This window comes from Molossus molossus, unplaced genomic scaffold, assembly GCF_014108415.1.
Source record: "Molossus molossus isolate mMolMol1 unplaced genomic scaffold, mMolMol1.p scaffold_m16_p_19, whole genome shotgun sequence".
Classification (NCBI taxonomy): Eukaryota; Metazoa; Chordata; class Mammalia; order Chiroptera; family Molossidae; genus Molossus; species Molossus molossus.
In genome coordinates this window covers 4,848,590-4,866,089 of record NW_023425354.1, presented here as the reverse complement: position 1 = coordinate 4,866,089, position 17,500 = coordinate 4,848,590, and the positions used below count along the sequence as shown (strand labels likewise).

General features: G+C 57.2%; 1 protein-coding gene across 1 annotated transcript in view; it reads left to right on the top strand.

The window, feature by feature from the left end:
* Positions 1 to 903: 903 nt before the first annotated feature.
* The window catches only part of MYO15B (myosin XVB), a 34,041-nt gene continuing 17,444 nt past the window's right edge, over positions 904 to 17,500 (top strand). Inside the window, exons 1-20 of the mRNA XM_036268330.1 lie at positions 904 to 2,972; positions 3,365 to 3,428; positions 3,652 to 3,761; positions 3,930 to 4,006; positions 4,323 to 4,432; positions 4,680 to 4,783; positions 4,948 to 5,011; positions 5,442 to 5,603; positions 6,148 to 6,261; positions 6,374 to 6,432; positions 6,509 to 6,641; positions 7,669 to 7,764; positions 7,985 to 8,116; positions 10,436 to 10,561; positions 13,495 to 13,572; positions 13,795 to 13,910; positions 13,996 to 14,041; positions 14,155 to 14,279; positions 15,214 to 15,331; positions 15,563 to 15,726. Of these exons, the coding sequence (XP_036124223.1) occupies positions 904 to 2,972; positions 3,365 to 3,428; positions 3,652 to 3,761; positions 3,930 to 4,006; positions 4,323 to 4,432; positions 4,680 to 4,783; positions 4,948 to 5,011; positions 5,442 to 5,603; positions 6,148 to 6,261; positions 6,374 to 6,432; positions 6,509 to 6,641; positions 7,669 to 7,764; positions 7,985 to 8,116; positions 10,436 to 10,561; positions 13,495 to 13,572; positions 13,795 to 13,910; positions 13,996 to 14,041; positions 14,155 to 14,279; positions 15,214 to 15,331; positions 15,563 to 15,726 (4,067 nt within the window). The remainder of the gene's footprint in view (positions 2,973 to 3,364; positions 3,429 to 3,651; positions 3,762 to 3,929; positions 4,007 to 4,322; positions 4,433 to 4,679; positions 4,784 to 4,947; positions 5,012 to 5,441; positions 5,604 to 6,147; positions 6,262 to 6,373; positions 6,433 to 6,508; positions 6,642 to 7,668; positions 7,765 to 7,984; positions 8,117 to 10,435; positions 10,562 to 13,494; positions 13,573 to 13,794; positions 13,911 to 13,995; positions 14,042 to 14,154; positions 14,280 to 15,213; positions 15,332 to 15,562; positions 15,727 to 17,500) is intronic.

Sequence of the window (17,500 nt, the reverse complement as noted above, 5' to 3'; positions counted from 1 at the left end):
TCTGTAAAATGGGACATAATAATAGAGCCTACCTCAGAGGGTTGTAAAGGTTAAATGAGAGTCTATAAAATCGCAGTAAACACCCAACTATAGGAGGTGAAAGTTGTTGGTGGTGGGTGAGGCCGGAGAGGAAGAGATGGTTCCTGGAAGGAGGGAGGAAGTGGAGTCAGAAGAGGGCTGGCCCATACTGGAGGAGTTTACAGCACGTGAGGGAATGAATGAGGAAAGGAGGAGGAAGAGAGGAGAGAGAACTGGTCTAGGGGGTGGGGCTCCAGGGAGGGGCAGGGGCAAGTTGACCAGTTGAAAGTGTACATTTACCTGCTGTGCTGTTTTCTTTCGATCATATTTCACAATCTAAAAGAACAACAACAAAAACGAACAAAACTCACGTGGTGCTTGATGTGTGCAGTCAGCCGGGTCCCTCGCCTTCTACAGCAATCCAGGGGGCTGAGGAGAACGGGTGCCCCTTGAGCCCCAGGGACTAAGACAGCTCAGACGGGTTCTTTGGGCACCCCTCAATCCCTGCTCGGCAAACAGTGAGGCAGCAGCTGAACATGGGCCCCTCAGTGTGGCGCCGTGCCAGGCTGGCCTAGCTGGCAGCGACGCCCTGGTGGAACAGTTGCCCTGTCCCCGGCCTTTGCCCACAGCTGCAGCATCTCCTCTTTCCTGGGCGGCCTCTGCTTCATTGTTATTCGAGGGGTCAGGACCCACAGCCACTTGCATTATTGATGTTCATGCATAAAGCCGGAGACACAGGAGTGGAGGGGGGTTGTTGAGCCTGTAGACCCCGCGGAGCAGAACCAGGTGGTGCACTTCGGAGGACTGAAGGAGCAGGCGGGCGGCCAGGCCAAAGGGAAGGGAGGGGACGAAGGCACCGGGAAGCCCCTCTTCACTGGGCCGGCCATGGGTGGGAGAAAGGGCAAAGCGCCCCCGCGGCCGGAGGGACCGCAGAGGCTGAACTCAGGGAAGCAGGAGGCCGGGTCGGCCAGCGCCGATGGCGCGCCCAGCGGGGAACGCCGGCAGGGTCGTGGTAAGGCCCGAGGATCGAGATCGGTCTTGGAGCCCGCCACCACCGGAGGCCAGGGGACCCCTGGTGGCCGCAGGAAGCCCACGGCAGAGGGGAACGGCAGCTGCAGACGGCCAGGGGCTGGGCCTCCACCAGCGGCCCCGGGGAGACAAGGCAGCGGGAAGCGACGGGGACGCGGGTCTAAGGAGAGCCGCAAGCCGGGGGACAGCCGTGGGGGGCGCCTGGAGGAGGACAGTCTCTCCCGAGGGGAGGGGAGATCGGGCGCGCACGGGCGCCGCAGGAGGAAAGGAAAAAGGCGGGGACCCTCGGCAAGGCGGGGCCGCCGTGAGCCTCTGAGCCTCGATGGGGACACGTCGGGCGGAGACCGGGGCAGCTCCTGCCGGGACAGCGAAGCCCGCGAGGGGCAGGAAAGCAGCAGCCAGAGCGGCGGGGCTTCGGAGCTGCGCCCCGACTCAGAGCAAACGGACACGGGCTCGGGGGGCACCCAAGCCCGGCCAGAGCCAGCGCTGGAGCGGAGCGAGCACCCGAGCAGCGACGGCAGGAGCAGCAACGAGCCCCACTCCGGGTCCCGGGGCCAGGAAGGGTGGTGGGGCACGGGGCGCCAGAGAGCGACCGAAGGTTCCGGGACAGACACGGACTGGAGTCCGGAGGAGGCCCCCGGACGGGGCCCCCGGGCTGCCCCAGGAGCCGGGAGCCGGGCCACGGAGGCCGAAGAGGCTGAGCCTCGCAGTAAAGTCACGACCTCCAGCCCCCTCGAGGGCAGTCCCGCAGGCGTCCCCAAGAGCTCGCGGGCTTGTCCTGGCCCCAGGCCGGCCGGGGACACACGTGACAAGGGGGCGCAGCCTGAGGCCGAGCCGCAGGGCTCCGAGCCCGGAGGAGCCGAGGCCTCGACCGCCAGGGCCCCGCGCCAGGTCGGAAAAGTGTTGGGGAAGGTGCAAGCGGCGGCGAGCGAAGCAGAGGCTGGAGGGGAAGCCGGGTCCGGGGACCCAGCGCCACTGGCCGCCCTCGTGGCGCTCCAGAGGCTCCGCGCGAGGGCCCCACCGGGCCCCACTCCCGAGGCCGCGGGCGCCCGTGGCACCGGCCTCAGAAAGAGGCTCCTACGCGTGGCGCGGGCCTTAGGCCTCCTGCGGTGGCTTTGGCGTCTGCTCCGGCTGCGCGCCAGCGACGGGCAGGGGACCGAGGCGCCGGCCAGCGCGAGGGACGGGGCGGGGCCGCGGGCGGGCGAGGGGCGGGGTCGCGGTCCCGGGCTGCGGCGCCGTCTAGGGCTGCGCCTGGCGGGCGTGGTGGGGCTGGGGGTGCGGCCGAGGGCTCCCCCTGGCGACAGCCCGAGCTCCCCGCAGGCGGCGAGGAATCCAGCCTGCCACGACCCTTCTAAGGACGAGGACCCGGCTCCGGACCCCAAGTTCGCGGTCGTGTTCCCCAGGATCCACAGGGCAGGAAGGACGTCGAGTAGCTGGGGCTCAGAGGAGGCGCCTGCCGACGCCCCCGCTGGGGAGGGGCCCGTCGGGCCTTGTGCAGGGGCCTCGAGGGACAGTGAGGAGCACAGAGCGAACGGAGAAGGGGTGGCCGGGCCCTGCCGCGGCTCTCTCCTCGGCCGGACGCCCCCCGACGAGCCCCCCCTGGACGACAGCGGCTCCAGTAGCGAAGCGGAGCCCGAGGCCTTGGAAGCAGAGGTTCCGGTGCACTGGGCACAGGGCTCCGACACCCGCGAGGTCCCTGGGCTTGGCGCAGACGCGCTGCTGCCCCGACTCACTCTGGAGAGGAGCCCGGTCCCCTACCGCTGCCAGAGGGAGCGATGGGAGCCGGAGGATGAGGCCGAGGAGGAGCTGGAGCGGGACCTGGAGCTGAGCCTTGGGGCAGGCCTGGAGGCGCCGTCCATTGCGGGCGCGGAGGGCAGGAGCCAAGGGGCCGCCCTGGAAGACACGGAGGACCTGGCCCGGCTGCGGTGAGTGGGCGCGGATCCCAATCTGCCTGCCTAGGGCACGCGGTTCCTCATCCCGCGCGCCACTCCGTCTTTATAAAATGCAGAGGGCACTTTGCCTCATTGAAGGTCGCCGGGCTGGAAGGGGCAGGTGAGGGATGAAAGTCAGATGCCCCTGCCTGGAACTTCCTTCTCTAATTGGCACAAAGCTTCCCTCTGAGTCAGCAGCCTGGTCTTGCTTGTAAGCCCCCTGAGGGGGGTAACTTGCTTAGCTTCTGGCCCCTGTGTTATGGATGGGGCGCAGGGAGGGTGCGTGACTTGCCCAAAGCCTCTCTGCAGTCAGTGGCGCAATAACGGGAGACCGACCTCCTCTCTTTCCGCCAACTTCCTGCTCCTCCACCGTGCTGTCCCCACAGACCGCTGTGTGACAGCTCCATTCTGCTGTGCCTCAAGAAGAGGTTCCATCTGGGCCGAGTCTACGTATGGGGGGACCCAAGGAGGGGACAGTGGGCTGGGACTCCCTTTCCCCTGGGAGCACCCCTGAAGCTCCTCTTTCCTTCTCCTTCCTGGGCTGGGTGCTGAACCCTCTCTGGGGACCTGCAGAGCGGGGTTAGAGTCTGGGCCGGGAAGCATCAGAGCCCTATTCCATTGGCATCTCCTGCTCCTTCCATGTTCTGGTGACAGCTTCTGCTTTCTTCCCCAGACCTTTGGGGGACCCCTCCTGCTCGCTCTGAACCCCCGCTGGCCCCTGCCTCTCTTCTCACCCGAGGTCCTAGCCAGCTACCGCCCCAGGAAGGCCCCCAATACCACCCCGTAAGTGACTTTCTCCACCAACCTTTTGCTCACCCCCTCTCCCCAGCTAAGCCCTAGCATGTCCCATTGACTGAGGTCCTAGGAACGGTGGGCCCATCCTGCCTCCGTCTAGGAGAGCCCCAGATGCCCCTGGCAGCCTTCTCATCTGCCCCCACCCTCTGTCCCCAGACATATCTTTGCCATTGTGGCATCAGCCTGTAGCCGGTCTCAGGGCACCGGGCAGGGCACATGTATTCTCCTCAGGTGAGTGCTGCCCTGTTGGTCTGCACTGACCACACTGAGGGCTGGGAAGGGTGGGCAGGTGAGGCTGAAGCTGCCGGTCTGCTCCACTGGGTGGCAGCTCTGGACTTCCAAAGGACTGTGCTCCTGGCTGAAGTCACCGCACGGGACCCTTGAATGAGGCAGCTCAGCGACTTTTCTGTTTGGTCTCCATGCCCAGGGTCTATCCTTCTGCATTTTGGGGGATTTCCACTAAGATGAATACCACTTCTAGTTGGGCATATCCCCACTTCTTTGTCTCAATGGAGTTACCCTATGGGTCCCTTTCTGGAGTCCCTGTGCCTCCCTCCTGCAGTGGGCACAGTGGCTCAGGGAAGACAGAAGCAGCCAAACAGATCGTGCGGTTCCTAAGCAGCCCAGAGCAGGAGCCGACAGGGGACAGAGGATGTCGGGTGAGGGGCAGCTGGCCATTTCCCAGGGCCATCCTTCTCCTTTGGGACAGGAGGGTGGTCTTCAGGTCTCTTGCTTCTTCTCGGGGACAGCCCCAGAGACTGCCTACTCTGGGGGCAAGGTGGGGTGGGCTGGACTGACCCTCCATGGACCAGCCCAGTCCCTGAGCACAGTGCCCTCAGCTGGGATGCTTGTTCAATGGGCCCCACTGCTGCTTCTGGGGATACTTGAATGACCTTCCCCACCCAGCTGGACGACGTGCTGCCTTTGCTCGGCAGCTTTGGCCACGCCAAGACAGTCCTCAATGCCAACGCCAGCCGCTTCGGTCAGGTCTTATGCCTCTGCCTGCAGCAGTAAGTGATGGGGGTGCAGGTGGGCACAGGGGGCACCCATGATCAGTTCCCTGGGAAGTTGAGGCTGCTGCCCATAAGTCCAGCCCATGGTGGGTCCCATTCTGAGCGGGGCCCTTAGGTTGCATGCACCCTGGGCACCCCCACCCAGTGTCCTGTGCCCACAGTGGGGTCATCGTGGGAGCTTCTGTGTCGCATTATCTGCTTGAGACCTCAAGGGTGGTGTTTCAGGTAAGGCCCACCCTGCAACTTACCCCTTTCCAGCTCCTAGAGTGGGAAAGAGAGAGGGGCCACCGGGGGGACTGTGGTCTCTAAGCCCCCAGGCCTGCCTTCCCCAGGATTGTCCTCGCTGCCCTGGGGCGCAGGACCGGGCTGTGGTCTGTTTCCCTTAAGCCAGTCCTTCCCCCCAAGGCCCAGGCTGAGCGGAGCTTCCATGTGTTTTACGAGCTGCTGGTGGGGCTGGACCCCAGGGAACGGGAACAGCTGTCCCTGCAGGAGCCAGAGACCTACTACTACCTCAACCAGGTGGGGGTGAGGTCCACACAGCGCGGGCAGCCGGGCCTGCCTGGGGAGGGTCTCCGTGCAGGGGTCTGAAGCCAGCTGGAGTAGAGCAAGGCTGCGGGTGGCCAGGCCCTGCTCCCACCCCTGCTGTGCTCCGCAGGGCCGGGCCTGCAGGCTCCAGGGCAAGGAGGATGCCCAGGACTTCACAGGACTGGTGCAGGCCCTGAAGGCGCTGGGCTTGTGCCCCGAGGAGTTGACCGCAGTCTGGGCTGTGCTGGCCACCATCCTGCAGCTGGGCAACATCTGCTTCTCCTCGTCAGAGGTGGGCTCCCCTGAGGCGCTGGGCCCATGTGGCTTGTTCGCATAATCAGGGCAGCAAATGACAGGCCCAGCACCTGTATGTGGGAGACTGCAAAGCCCCGGGCCACCCTTGGGCTTCACAGCTGCCATCTAGATGAGAAAACAGACCTGGAATTTCGGCATCTGTGACAATGCCTGTCCCACTAAGCTGCTCCCCCCAGGAAGTGTACCTGGGACTAACTGAGCAACTGTTAAGTACCTGGCACTGTGTAAATCACTGTACATATGTTTTCTGATTCGGTTCTCAGGACTACCCTGGAACATAAGGGGTGTGTTTCCCCTTTTGCAATAATACAGTAGAGGTCTGAGAAGGGAGACTTGTCGGGCCAGCTAGTGAGGAGGTAAAGTCAGGACTCACACTCAGGACCCACAGACTCCAGAGCCGGCTCCTGCAGGCCCAGATCCATCTACCTTTGGGGAACAGGGCAGCTGCAAGGCCCGGCCTCCGCCTGTGAGGTGTGGCCATTGCACAAGTGAGCTCTCCCTGTTCCCTCTTTTCTGTCCAGCGGGAGTCCCAGGAGGTGGCTGCCGTGTCCAGCTGGGCCGAGATCCACACTGCAGCCCGGCTGCTGCGGGTGCCACCCGAGTGCCTGGAGGGAGCTGTCACCAGGAGGGTCGTGGTGAGCTCGAGGGTGCTGCGGAGGCAGGGGCCCAACGAGACCACGGGCTGTCTTGCTTAGCGCCCATGTGGGCCTCGGGCCTGACATACCACGTGCATCCTCTGCCCTCCAGGAGACTCCCTATGGCCCAGCCTCCAGATCCCTGCCCGTGGAGAGTGCCATTGATGCCAGGTGGCCCTGGGGGCAGGAGACAGCCTTCGCCCTGCCTGGCACTCCGCTGCACGTGGCTCACACCCCATGCCCACAGGGATGCCCTGGCCAAGACCCTGTACTCGCGGCTCTTCACGTGGCTTCTGAGAAGGACCAACACACGACTGGCACTACCCAAGGAGGGAAGCAGTGTGAACACCATCACTGTTGTGGACGTCTATGGCTTTGAGGTCACCCCTTGGGGTGGGGCCCAGGACAGGATACCCACCTCATCCTGACTATTTCTGGGGACCCCAGCAGCCCCAGCTTCCCTGTGAGGGCCACCCGTAGGCTGTTTGCCTGCCTGGCCCTCGGTGGTCCATGGGACAGCTGCACTCTCGTAGGTGTAGCCATTCTGCCCTGCTCTGTTCAGTCCTGACATCGCCTCTGGAGGGTTCTGTCCTGCCTGGCCTTGCAGACTCTCACAGGAGCCTCTGTGGCAGATAAGATGAAGGCCCTCGGATGGGTCAGCCCCAGCCTCGCCTCCCACGCACCGAGTGCCCTCAAATCACCCTGACTTTTCATAAGCTCTGAACACCTTCCAGAGGACCCTGCCTCCTCGGGGCAGGGAGGGGGGCTAGAACAAGAGGCAGCCCCGCCCTGAGTCCTTGGATGGGCCCTGTTCACTCCCCTGCTCTCTCCTGCTCTCCAGTGTGTCCTGTCCGTGGTGACCATGACAAGTGTGTGTGTGTGTGTGTGTGTGTGCACGCGCGCGCGCATGCATGTGCGCTCTTGTGTGTTTTAGAGCATGTCAAAACCCTCCATACAAAGCTACAAGAAGTGGGGGCTCTGCTGGGCTTACTAATAAAGTGCTGGGGGCACAGAAGAAAGAGTCTGTAATCCCCACAGGAGGAACACCGGAAGGCTTCTTGGAGGCGGCAGCCTGGAGCCCTGCTTATGAGGGTGTGGGATTCTGATAGCCAGCGAGCTAGGTCATAGGCAAAGGAGTCTTCCAGACCACAGGATGTCTGTGCCCAGAGGCCTGAAGGCTCACAGTCATGCTGAGGCAGAGGGCAGGGGTGTGACTCCTAGAGGGAGGCCTGACTGTGGCCTTTGCACTTGACCCTGTAGGAGGCACCATAGCCCTGGGGACCACTCCTCCCTGAGGCAGCCCCGTGGGAGGGGAAGGAAGGGTACCAGGCCTGTGTGCTAGCCCCCAACACCTGGCCGGTGCCCCCGCCTTGGTGAGTGCCCACCTCACTGCCCACATGCCCCCAGGCACTGCGGGTAAATGGCCTGGAGCAACTGTGCAACAACCTTGCCAGCGAGCGTCTGCAGCTCCTCTCCAGCCGGGTGCTGCTGGCCCAGGAGGAGGTAAGGGGACCTGGGCAGAGATGGGCAGGGTGACACCAGCTAGTTCCCAGAACAGAGCCCATCTCTGGTAAAGGGAGCCCACTCGCGATGGCTGTCCCAGTCCTTCCGAACCTCCTTTTCTCATCTGTAAAGTGGGAGGGCCATCCCTGCTCTGACTCAGGCGAGGGCCACCACGAATGTGAGTGGGCCCCTTTAACAGCCCCATGCTGTCTGTTCCCAGGAGGAGTGTCGGCGACAGTTGCTGCCCTGGGTGCCCGTCCCCGAGTCTCCAAGGGAATCCTGCCTGGACCTCCTGGTAGACCAGCCCCACAGCCTCTTGAGTATCCTGGATGCCCAGACATGGCTGTCCCAGGTGAGCCCCCAGTGGCGGGGACAAGCAGTGGGGGAGCAATAAAGTGATGGGGTCCAGAGACCCTGCCCACAAACCTTTAGTACAGCTTGGGAAGGCAGTGGCCAAACTGGGCTCAAACGCTGTGCTGGGTGATCTTGAGCAACACGTGTGACCTCTCTGAGGTTTCTCAAGTCCTCGCTGCAGAAGGGAGACAGCGGTGCCTGGGGGGCATGGTGAGGGACTGCGCAGGGCTCACGGGAGGTATGCAAGGGCCGGGGGGCAAACCTCAGGTGCGTCCATTCCTCAAATACTGTCCCACCTAATAGCTCCCCGTTTCTCTCCAGCCTCTGCCTTACTTACTCGTTATAACGCTGGTGTCCATGAGCAACTGCACTGTATATTTATTCGTGGACTCGTCTGAAGGGTTTCAGCCCTATCTGCAGAGCCTGGCACGTGGTTAAGGGTGCGCTAAATAGTGAATGAATGAATGAATGAATGAATGAATGAATGAATGAATGTGCCAGGAGTTATGCCAGGGATAAAAAGGTGAGCAAAAATAGACCCAGTCCCTCCCCTTCAGTCTGCAGTGTAGCAGGAGAGAGGTATTACTTAACATGCACACAGAGCACACACGCACATTCGGTAAGTCACCCCAATACGGCTCCGTGGATGGATGTGTAGGGCCACCAGGGCCCCTCTGTGGCTTGGGTCTCCTCTGGGATCTGCGGCCATTTGAACTGAATACACTCTACCTCCGGATAGAAGGTGACCCATCTCGTTTTCTCATTCAGAGGTTGAAAATGATGAAAAATAATGGTCAAGTAGTCAAACATGATCATAATATTTCATTGATAAATATAATATTAATATAAAAGTATCAATATGTAGTCCTGGCCAGTGTGGCTCCATTGGTTGGAGCATCATCCAGTACACAGAAAGGTCACAGGTTCTATTCCCAGTCAGGGCACATACCCAGGTTGCAGGTTTGATCCCAGTTGGGGTATGTGTAGGAGGCAAACAATCAATGTCTCTCTCTCTTCCTCTCCCTCCATCTCTCTCTCTCTAAAATCAATAAAAACATATCCTTGGGTAAGGATTAGAAGAAAAATATTAATATGTAGTAGATATGAGTTTATTATCTATTATAGCAACATATTATATTAGTACATAACATTAATTTATTAACATACATATTTGAAGTCCCTTACCAGATGAACTCAGTGTGTTTACTTGTAAACGGTTCTTCTCCTGGCTTACATTTCGTAAAGTTTTATGAAAACTAGTCACAGGCTTCTGACATCTCAGGGCCACTTTTGGAATCACCCAGCATGGTCTTCTTGAGTCCCTTCTTTGCAGCAGCTCTTTCCATGTCCATGTTGGGTGCTGGCCCAGGAACTGCTCCCCCAAACTGCACGTCCCATCCGTAGAACCCTAAGGCAGGCATTCCCATGCGTCTGTGTAATGTGTCCCTTAGCTCCATAGAATAAGCTCTTACTGGGTTGCTTTTTATTTCTTTTCATCCATCCGAGGACATTTTTGCATTTATCTTCAGATAGATCAGGAAGGAGAGAGGGAGGAAGAGAGAGAGAGAGAGAAACATTGATGTGAGACAGACACATCAAGTGGTTGCCACCCACACGACCCCAACCAGGCCAGGGACAAACCGCAACCATGGTACGTACCTTTAGCAGGAACCGAACCCGGGTCTCTCTGGTCCACAGGCTGATGCTCTAACTGCTGAGTCAAACCGGCCAGGGCTGGGTTGCTTTTTAAAAGTAATTTTTAAAACAACACATTTTTTTCCCTTTATTGATTTTAGACACAGAGGGAGAGAGAGATAGAAACATCAATAAGAGAGAACATCGATTGGCTGCCTCCTGCACGCCCCCCACTGGGGATCTGGCCCAGAACCTGGACATGTGCCCTGACCGGGAATCGAACCTGCGACCTCTTGGTGCAGGGGTCGACACTCAGCCACTGAACCACACCTGCCAGACTGAAAGTAATTTTTACAAGACTTGTGTGGAAACACCCGTCGCTGTGAGGCCGTCCTCCCAGGAGTGACGGCTGGACGGAATGGACTTCCTCCATCCCTTTTCAGTGATCCATCCGTGTTTCCTGCCGGGGGCAGTTTCTGAGTGAGGAGCCGTGTCTCTCTCAAACAGCGCTTTGTGTCCAGACAGTCACCGGGAAAGAGAGAGGTGCCCTTTATGCGGGTCTGGGCGACTCTGGGTGGCTCTTCCTCTCGGGAAGCCTGGGACACAAGCCACACCCACCTCCAGTGCACTGTCCCTACTGGGGGGTGGGGGCACCGGCCTGAGGGGGCCTCTCTCTTCTCAGGCCACGGACCACACCTTCCTCCAGAAGTGCCACTACCACCACGGCGATCACCCGTGCTATGCCAAGCCCCAGCTGCCCCTTCCTATCTTCACCGTGAGACATTACGCAGGGACCGTCACCTACCAGGTATCAGGGTGAATTGGGGAAAGACTCCAGGGTGAATTAGTGAGGCCACTGTGACCCTGACATTTTTTTCCAGAGCTGAGTCACCTACCAGGCAGGTGATAGGAGTGGGTGAGGGGAACCCCCTTCCAATGCTTGGCCACCTGCCCTACCTGTGTCCGTGGCCCCGCCCAGTTCTGGGTGAGTGGTAGGGGTGGGGAGAGTCAAGGCCATGGGACTCTCCAGACCCAGAGGAGCCAAGTGTGGGGCCTGGCTCTGACAGCCTCACGTGGTCCACTCTCCTCCAGCCTCCGTCCCCTTCCTCATCTGTACAATGGAAGAGCAGGCATCTGCCTTGCAGCCTTGTCACGAGGATTAAATGCAATAACGTGGGAATGGCCGGGCAGGTGCCTGGCACATACTAGGTGCTCACTGAAGGGATTTCCCCGTCCTGAGTTCCACAGGGACTGCACACCTACCTAGGAGGACAGGCACTAAGGGAAGGGGCCTGGTATAAAGGGTAGGACCCTGTGACCAGTTTGATGTGAGGCAAGTCACATAAGGCTTCCTGGAGGAGGTGACATGCTTTGGTTTTAGAAGAAAAAAGACAAGCTACCCTGAAGCTACCCAAACAAAAAACAAAAGGAGTATATGTCAATTATACCTTAAAAAAATCACATAAAAGAAAAGAAACATGGAGATGAATAAAGAAAACTATGAAACTGTATTGACGGTCACAAAAGAAGATCTAAAAATGGAGGAACAGACCACATTCATGCTGGGGAGCCCTAATAGTGTTCATTCCTTCCTATCTGATCTAGAAAAGTAGTACAATTCCAGACGGTACGTACGTACCCCAATGGGGTTGTTATGGGAGGAGGAGGAATGAGTTTTGATGAAATCATTCTGAAGTATTATTATCTGGAAAAAGAATGCATGAGAAGAGCCAATCAAATATTGAAAAGCAAAAGATTGGAGAAATGTGTTCTACCAGATATTAAAACATATTTTAAAGCTATAGTAATTAAAAGAGTATGGTATTGATAAGGAACAGAGTCATCAATGGAACAGAATTCAAAGCCTGAAACAGACCCAAGAGTATATATAAAGGAACTGGGTACATGATGAAGGTGGCCTTTAAAGATGTGGTAAAATAGACATTACATACATTTTACCATAAAAAGAAAGTTTTTATTGATTATTTAGAGAGAGAAAAGGAGAGAAACAGAAACATCAATGTGAGAAAGAAACATTGATCGGCCGCCTCCTGCATGGTCCCCACTGGGGATCGAGCCCATGACCCGGGCATGTGCCCTGACCGGGAATCAAACCGGGACTTCTCAGTCCAAGGGATGACTCTCAATCCACTGAGTCACACTGGCTGGGGAAATTTTACCATTTTTAAGTGTATGAGTCAGTGGCTTTAAGTACATTTACAATGTTGTGCTGCTATCACCACTGTGCATTTCCAGAAATTTTTCATCATCTCAAACAGAAAGTCTGTACCCATTAAACACACCACCTCCCCCTTCCCTCAGCCCCTGGTAATCAGATTTTCTGTCTCTATAAATTTGCCGATTGTAGGAATCTCATATAAATAGAATCATCACACACACACACACACACACACACACACACAATCCTTTTGTGTCTGACCTGTTGCACTAAGCATGTTTCCAAGGCTCATCCATGTTGCAGCACATGTCCGAATGTCCTTCCTTTTATGGCTGAATAATATTCCATTGTATGTCTACCTTCCCTCTGTGGATGGACGTTCGAGTTGTTTCCACCTTTTTGGCTATTGTGAATGATGCCACTGTGAACACGGGTGTGCAGCTACCCACGCGTTCTCTGCTTTCCGTTCCTTTGGGTCCGAACCTAGAAGGGGGACGGCTGGCTCGTAAGGTCACTCACTCTATGTTTAGATTTTGGGGGAGCTGCCAAGTCGCTTTCCTCAGTGGCTGCACCATTTTACTTTCCCGCCAGCCTGTGCGAGGTTCCAATGTCCCTGCATCCTTGCCAAATTTGTTATTTTCCTTTTTTAAAGAAACAAACAAACTATAGCCATCCTAGTGGGTGTGAAATGGTATCTCATTGAGGTTTTTTGAGGTTTTTATTTGCATTTCTCTAATACTAATGATGCTGAGACTCCTTTTTTTTTTTATCCTCACCTGAGGAGATTTTTCCGTTTTGGAGATTTTTCCATTTTTTGTTCAGATAGAGTGGGAGGGAGAGAGAGGAAGAGAGAGAGAGAGGGAGAAACATCGACGTGAAAGGGACACATCGAGTGGCTGCCACCCGCACGACCCAACCAGGGCCAGGGACAAACTGCAACCGAGGCACGTGCCCTTAGCGGGAACCGAACCCGGGTCTCTCTGGACTGCAGGCTGACGCTCTACTCGCTGAGCCAAACTGGCCAGGGCGATGCTGAGACTCTCTTCATGTGCTTCTGGACTAGCGCTTTGGAGGAATGTCTGTTCAAGTCCGTTGCCCGTTTTTGAATTGCGTTGTTCGTTTTTTTCTCCTTGAGTTGTGGGAGTTCTGGATGGCACGCCCTTATCGGATATGTAATGTTATCCCCCATTCTGTGGGTGGCTTTTGATGTGCAAACGTTTTTAATTTTTAACTACTCTTTTCTTTTGTTGCCCGTGCTTTGGTGTTATATTCAGAGAGTCATTGCCAAGTCCAATATCATGAAGTTTTATGTTTTCCCCTTAGCGTTTTAGTTTCAGGTCTTACAGTTAGGTCTTTGATCCATTCATTCTGAGTTAATTTGTGTACATACTGAGATAAGAGTTCAATGTCATTCTTTGGCATGTGGAGCTCCAGTTTTCCCAGCACAATGAAAGAGACAAAGGGGGCCTTTCACTCTGAGGGGAGAGGCTGGATTATTTGGCAAAGGGACTGGCCTCCACACCCAGCCTTCTCTCCTTGGCTTTCCCTCCCTCCCTTTGCAGGTTCACAAATTTTTAAACAGAAACCGGGATCATCTTGACCCTGCCGTGACGGAAATGCTTGCCCAGAGCCAGCTCCAGGTGCCCCTGCCAGCCCCCCAACCCCCACCTGTCCACATTCTGCCCCCCCATTCTGCCCTTCTTGCCCGGACACTCGCCCAAGGGACTTGCCCTCAGACCATGACCTGAGCTTGCTGGGGTCTGGACGCTATGAGCTGGTCCACCCTGACTTCCCGTGGGCTGGGCAGGCTGGGTTATGGACAAGCCTGGAGACAGGCTGGCTCAGCCCCTCTTTCCCTGTAGTTGGTGGGCAGCCTGTTCCAGGAAACAGAGCCCCAGGTCAGCGGAGGGCGAGGCAAACCCACACTGGCCTCTCGATTCCAGCAGTCGCTGGGGGACCTCATCGCCGGGCTGGGCAGGTGAGCGCAATGTGCCCTACACCCAAAGGCAGGGAGTTGGATGGGAGACGGATAGGTACCCAAGCGACCCCCCTCCACCCATCAGGAGCCATGTCTACTTCATCCAGTGCCTCAACCCCAACCCTGGAAAGGTGAGCTGCCCCAGCACCTGGCCCAGAGCCGTCCCCTCCTGGCCCTGCCCTACATTTCCCTGAAGCTTAGGCTCCTTGACCCCCCGCTCACTGCTTCTGTCCCATGGCCACAGCTCCCAGGCCTCTTTGATGTGGGGCATGTGGCAGAGCAGCTGCGCCAGATGGGCATCCGGGAGGCCGTCCATACCCGCAGTGCCAACTTCCCTGTACGCATGTCCTTCCAGACCTTCCTGGCCAGGTAGGGCTCCAGGACGGGGCAGCCAAGGGCCCACACGCCTCAGCGATAAGACTCGCGAGAAAGCCCTGGCCGGTTTGGCTCAGCGGTTAGAGCGTCAGCCTGCGGTCCGGAGAGACCCGGGTTCGGTTCCCACTAAGGGCACGTACCTCGGTTGCAGTTTGTCCCCGGCCCTGGTTGGTCGTGCGGGTGGCAGCCACTCGATGTGTCCCTTTCACATCGATGTTTCGCTCTCTCTCTCTCTGTTCCTCTCTCTCCCTCCCACTCTACCTGAACAAAAAATGGAAAAATGTCCTCGGGTGAGGATAAAAAAAAAAAAAAAAAAAAGACTCGCGAGGAAGGCCCCCTGGAGTGACGGGTGGACCCGGGCTTCCTTCCCTTTCCCAGGGACCCTGGGCCTGGTATCCAGCCCTTTCTCTCTCTTTTTTAAAAAATATGTGTTGTTGTTGTTTTTAATAAATTATTTTTTAAATATGTTTTTGTTGTTTTTTTTTAGAGAGAGAGGAAGGGAGAGAGAGATAGAAACATGCATCTGAGAAACATAGATCGGCTGCCTCCTGCAATCCCCCTACTGGGGCTCAAGCCCGAAACCCGGGCACGTGCCCTGACCAGAAATTGAACCGGGACCTCTCAGTCCATGAGACGACGCTCAGTCCACTGAGCCACGCTGGCCGGGCCAACTCTTTTTCTGTTCATTCTCTCTCTCTCCTTCTTTCCCTCCATCTCTCTCCTTCCAGAATGTACTGTCTGTCCACCCTCCGTGCCTCTGGGAGCTCACCTGCCCTCCTCCTTTCAGCAAAACTCTCCTGGGGGCCGGCACGTAGTAGGCGCTTTCCACATCGCCGTCCAATGACTCAGAGACGGAACGACACTTAGGGGCTCGTGTCAAACAACCGTGGAGGGATGTTTATGCTGTGCTTACCTCGACTCTGGGCAGGTTCCGGACCCTGGGCCCAGAGGGGCAGGGAGAGCCCTCTGATCGGGAGAGGTGTGGCACCATCCTGAGCCAGGTGTTGGGGGCTGAGTCACCCCTCTGTCACCTTGGAGCCACACAGGTGGGTGTGTATGCAGGGGGGCAGGCTGGAAAGGGAGAGGAGTAATCTGGGGGCAACCCAGGATCCGTGGTCCTTCTGGGTGATCGGGAGATGGACTGGGGCTGGGTGGCAGGTGTCCTGGCACCCCAGGAGAGTAGCTTGTCTGGCTGGAAGGGAGGAGGCTGAGGCCTCAGGAGAAGGGCGGGACCGGCCCACCCCCATGGCACTCACAGCCCACGCGTCTGCCCCCAGGTCCTGCTGCAGGAGCCGGGCTGGCAGCAGCTGGAGCGGCACCGGGCCCAGCGTCGTGCCCAGGCAATGCTTGCCCTGCACCGCGGCCTCCGTGCCTGCATCGCCCGCCAGCACCTCCGCCTCCTGCCACGGATGCAGGCTCGTGTTCGGGGGCTCCAGGCCAGGTGTGCAGGCGGGGGTGAGGCCCTGGGCCTCTTCGGGATGGTGGGGCAGGGTCGGGGAGACACAGGTCTCAAGGCAAGTCTGCCTGCCCAGTGCCATCCCATCAGCACTGGACTCTCCTTGACAGCACCCCCCATACCCTTGCAGTCTCTGCTTGAATACTCCCAGTCTCAGGACACTCATTACCCACTGAGGCCACCCAAACCGGCAGTCTTGACCCCTTGAGTGTCCTGTTTTCTAGTCTGTTCTTCACTGTGCAGCAAGAATAATCTCTTAAAAGCAAAAGTCAGCCCTGGCCGGTTTGGCTCAGAGGTTAGAGTGTCAGCCTGCGAACCGGAGAGTCCCGGGTTCGGTTCCCGCTAAGGGCACGTACCTCGGTTGCCGTCTGTCCCCAGCCCCAGCTGGGGTCGTGCAGGTGGCAACCAGTCGATGTGACTCTCTCACATTGATCTTTCTTTCTCTCTTTTTCCCGCTCTCCCTCCCTCTCTCCCTCCCGCTCTATCTGAAGATAAATGTAAAAATGTCCTCGGGTGAGGATAAAAACAAACAAATAAATAAAAGCAAGAGTCAGATGTGGGCCAGACTTTTACACTCCAGGCTCTTTGGATTTCCTGGTCCTCCAATGTGTCCCCCTCCCTCTCCTCGCCTGACGCTCTTCACAGCCTGTCTTTGCTCATTCATCCAACAGCTCTGGCTCAACCTTCTTCTCCGTCTACCCTGGGCCAGATGCTGCTGGCACAGTGATGAAGGGGCCTCCCAGGCTAGCTGGGCAGTCAGATGCAGACAGTAAACCAGCCGCCCGCCACCCCAACGGTCATTGCCAAAGCTCTGAGGACAGGTGCGGGCAGGGGCACCAGGAGAGCCTCCGGAGAGGGGGCACCCATCACCACTACTTATTTCCAGAACATTTTCATCACCAACAGAAATGCACCTGTTAAGCAACAATTTCCACTCTCCCTGGCCTCCAGCCCCTGGTAACCTCCCATCTACGTTCAGTCTATGAATTTGCCTGTTCTAGAATCTTCGTGTAAGTCAGGTCATACAGCATTTCCTTTTATGTCTGGCTTATTGCACTGAGCATCACGTTTTCAAGGTTTACGCAGGTTATAGCATGTATCAGAACTTCATTCTTTTTTTTTTTTTTTTTAATAGGTTTTTATTGATTTTTATTTATTTATTTTTCTTTCTTTCTTTTTTTTTTTTATCCTCACCCGAGGACATTTTTCCATTTTTTTTGTACAGATAGAGCGGGAGGGAGAGAGAGGAAGAGAGAGAGAGAGAAACATCAATGTGAAGGGACACATCGAGTGGCTGCCACCCGCACGACCAACCAGGGCCGGGGACAAACTGCAACCGAGGTACGTGCCCTTAGCGGGAACCGAACCCGGGTCTCTCAGTACCGCAGGCCGAAGCTCCAACCGCTGAGCCAAACTGGCCAGGGCAGTTTTTATTGATTTTTAGAGACAGAGGAGGGGGGGGGGGGAAGAGAGAGAGAGAGAGAGAGAGAGAAACATCGATGGGAGAGACATCGATTGGCTGCCTCCTGCAAGCCCCCACTGAGGATTGAGCCCGAAACCCATGTGTCCCGACCTGGAACCAAATCGGCAGCCTCTTGGTCCATGGGTCGATGCTGAACCACTGAGCCACACCGGCCGGGCTTCGTTCCTTTTTTATGGCTGAATAACATTCCCTGGTACAGATACACCACACCGTGTGTGTCCATCCATCCTTCAGCGCACATTTAGGTTGTCTCCACCTTTTGGCTATTGTGAATCA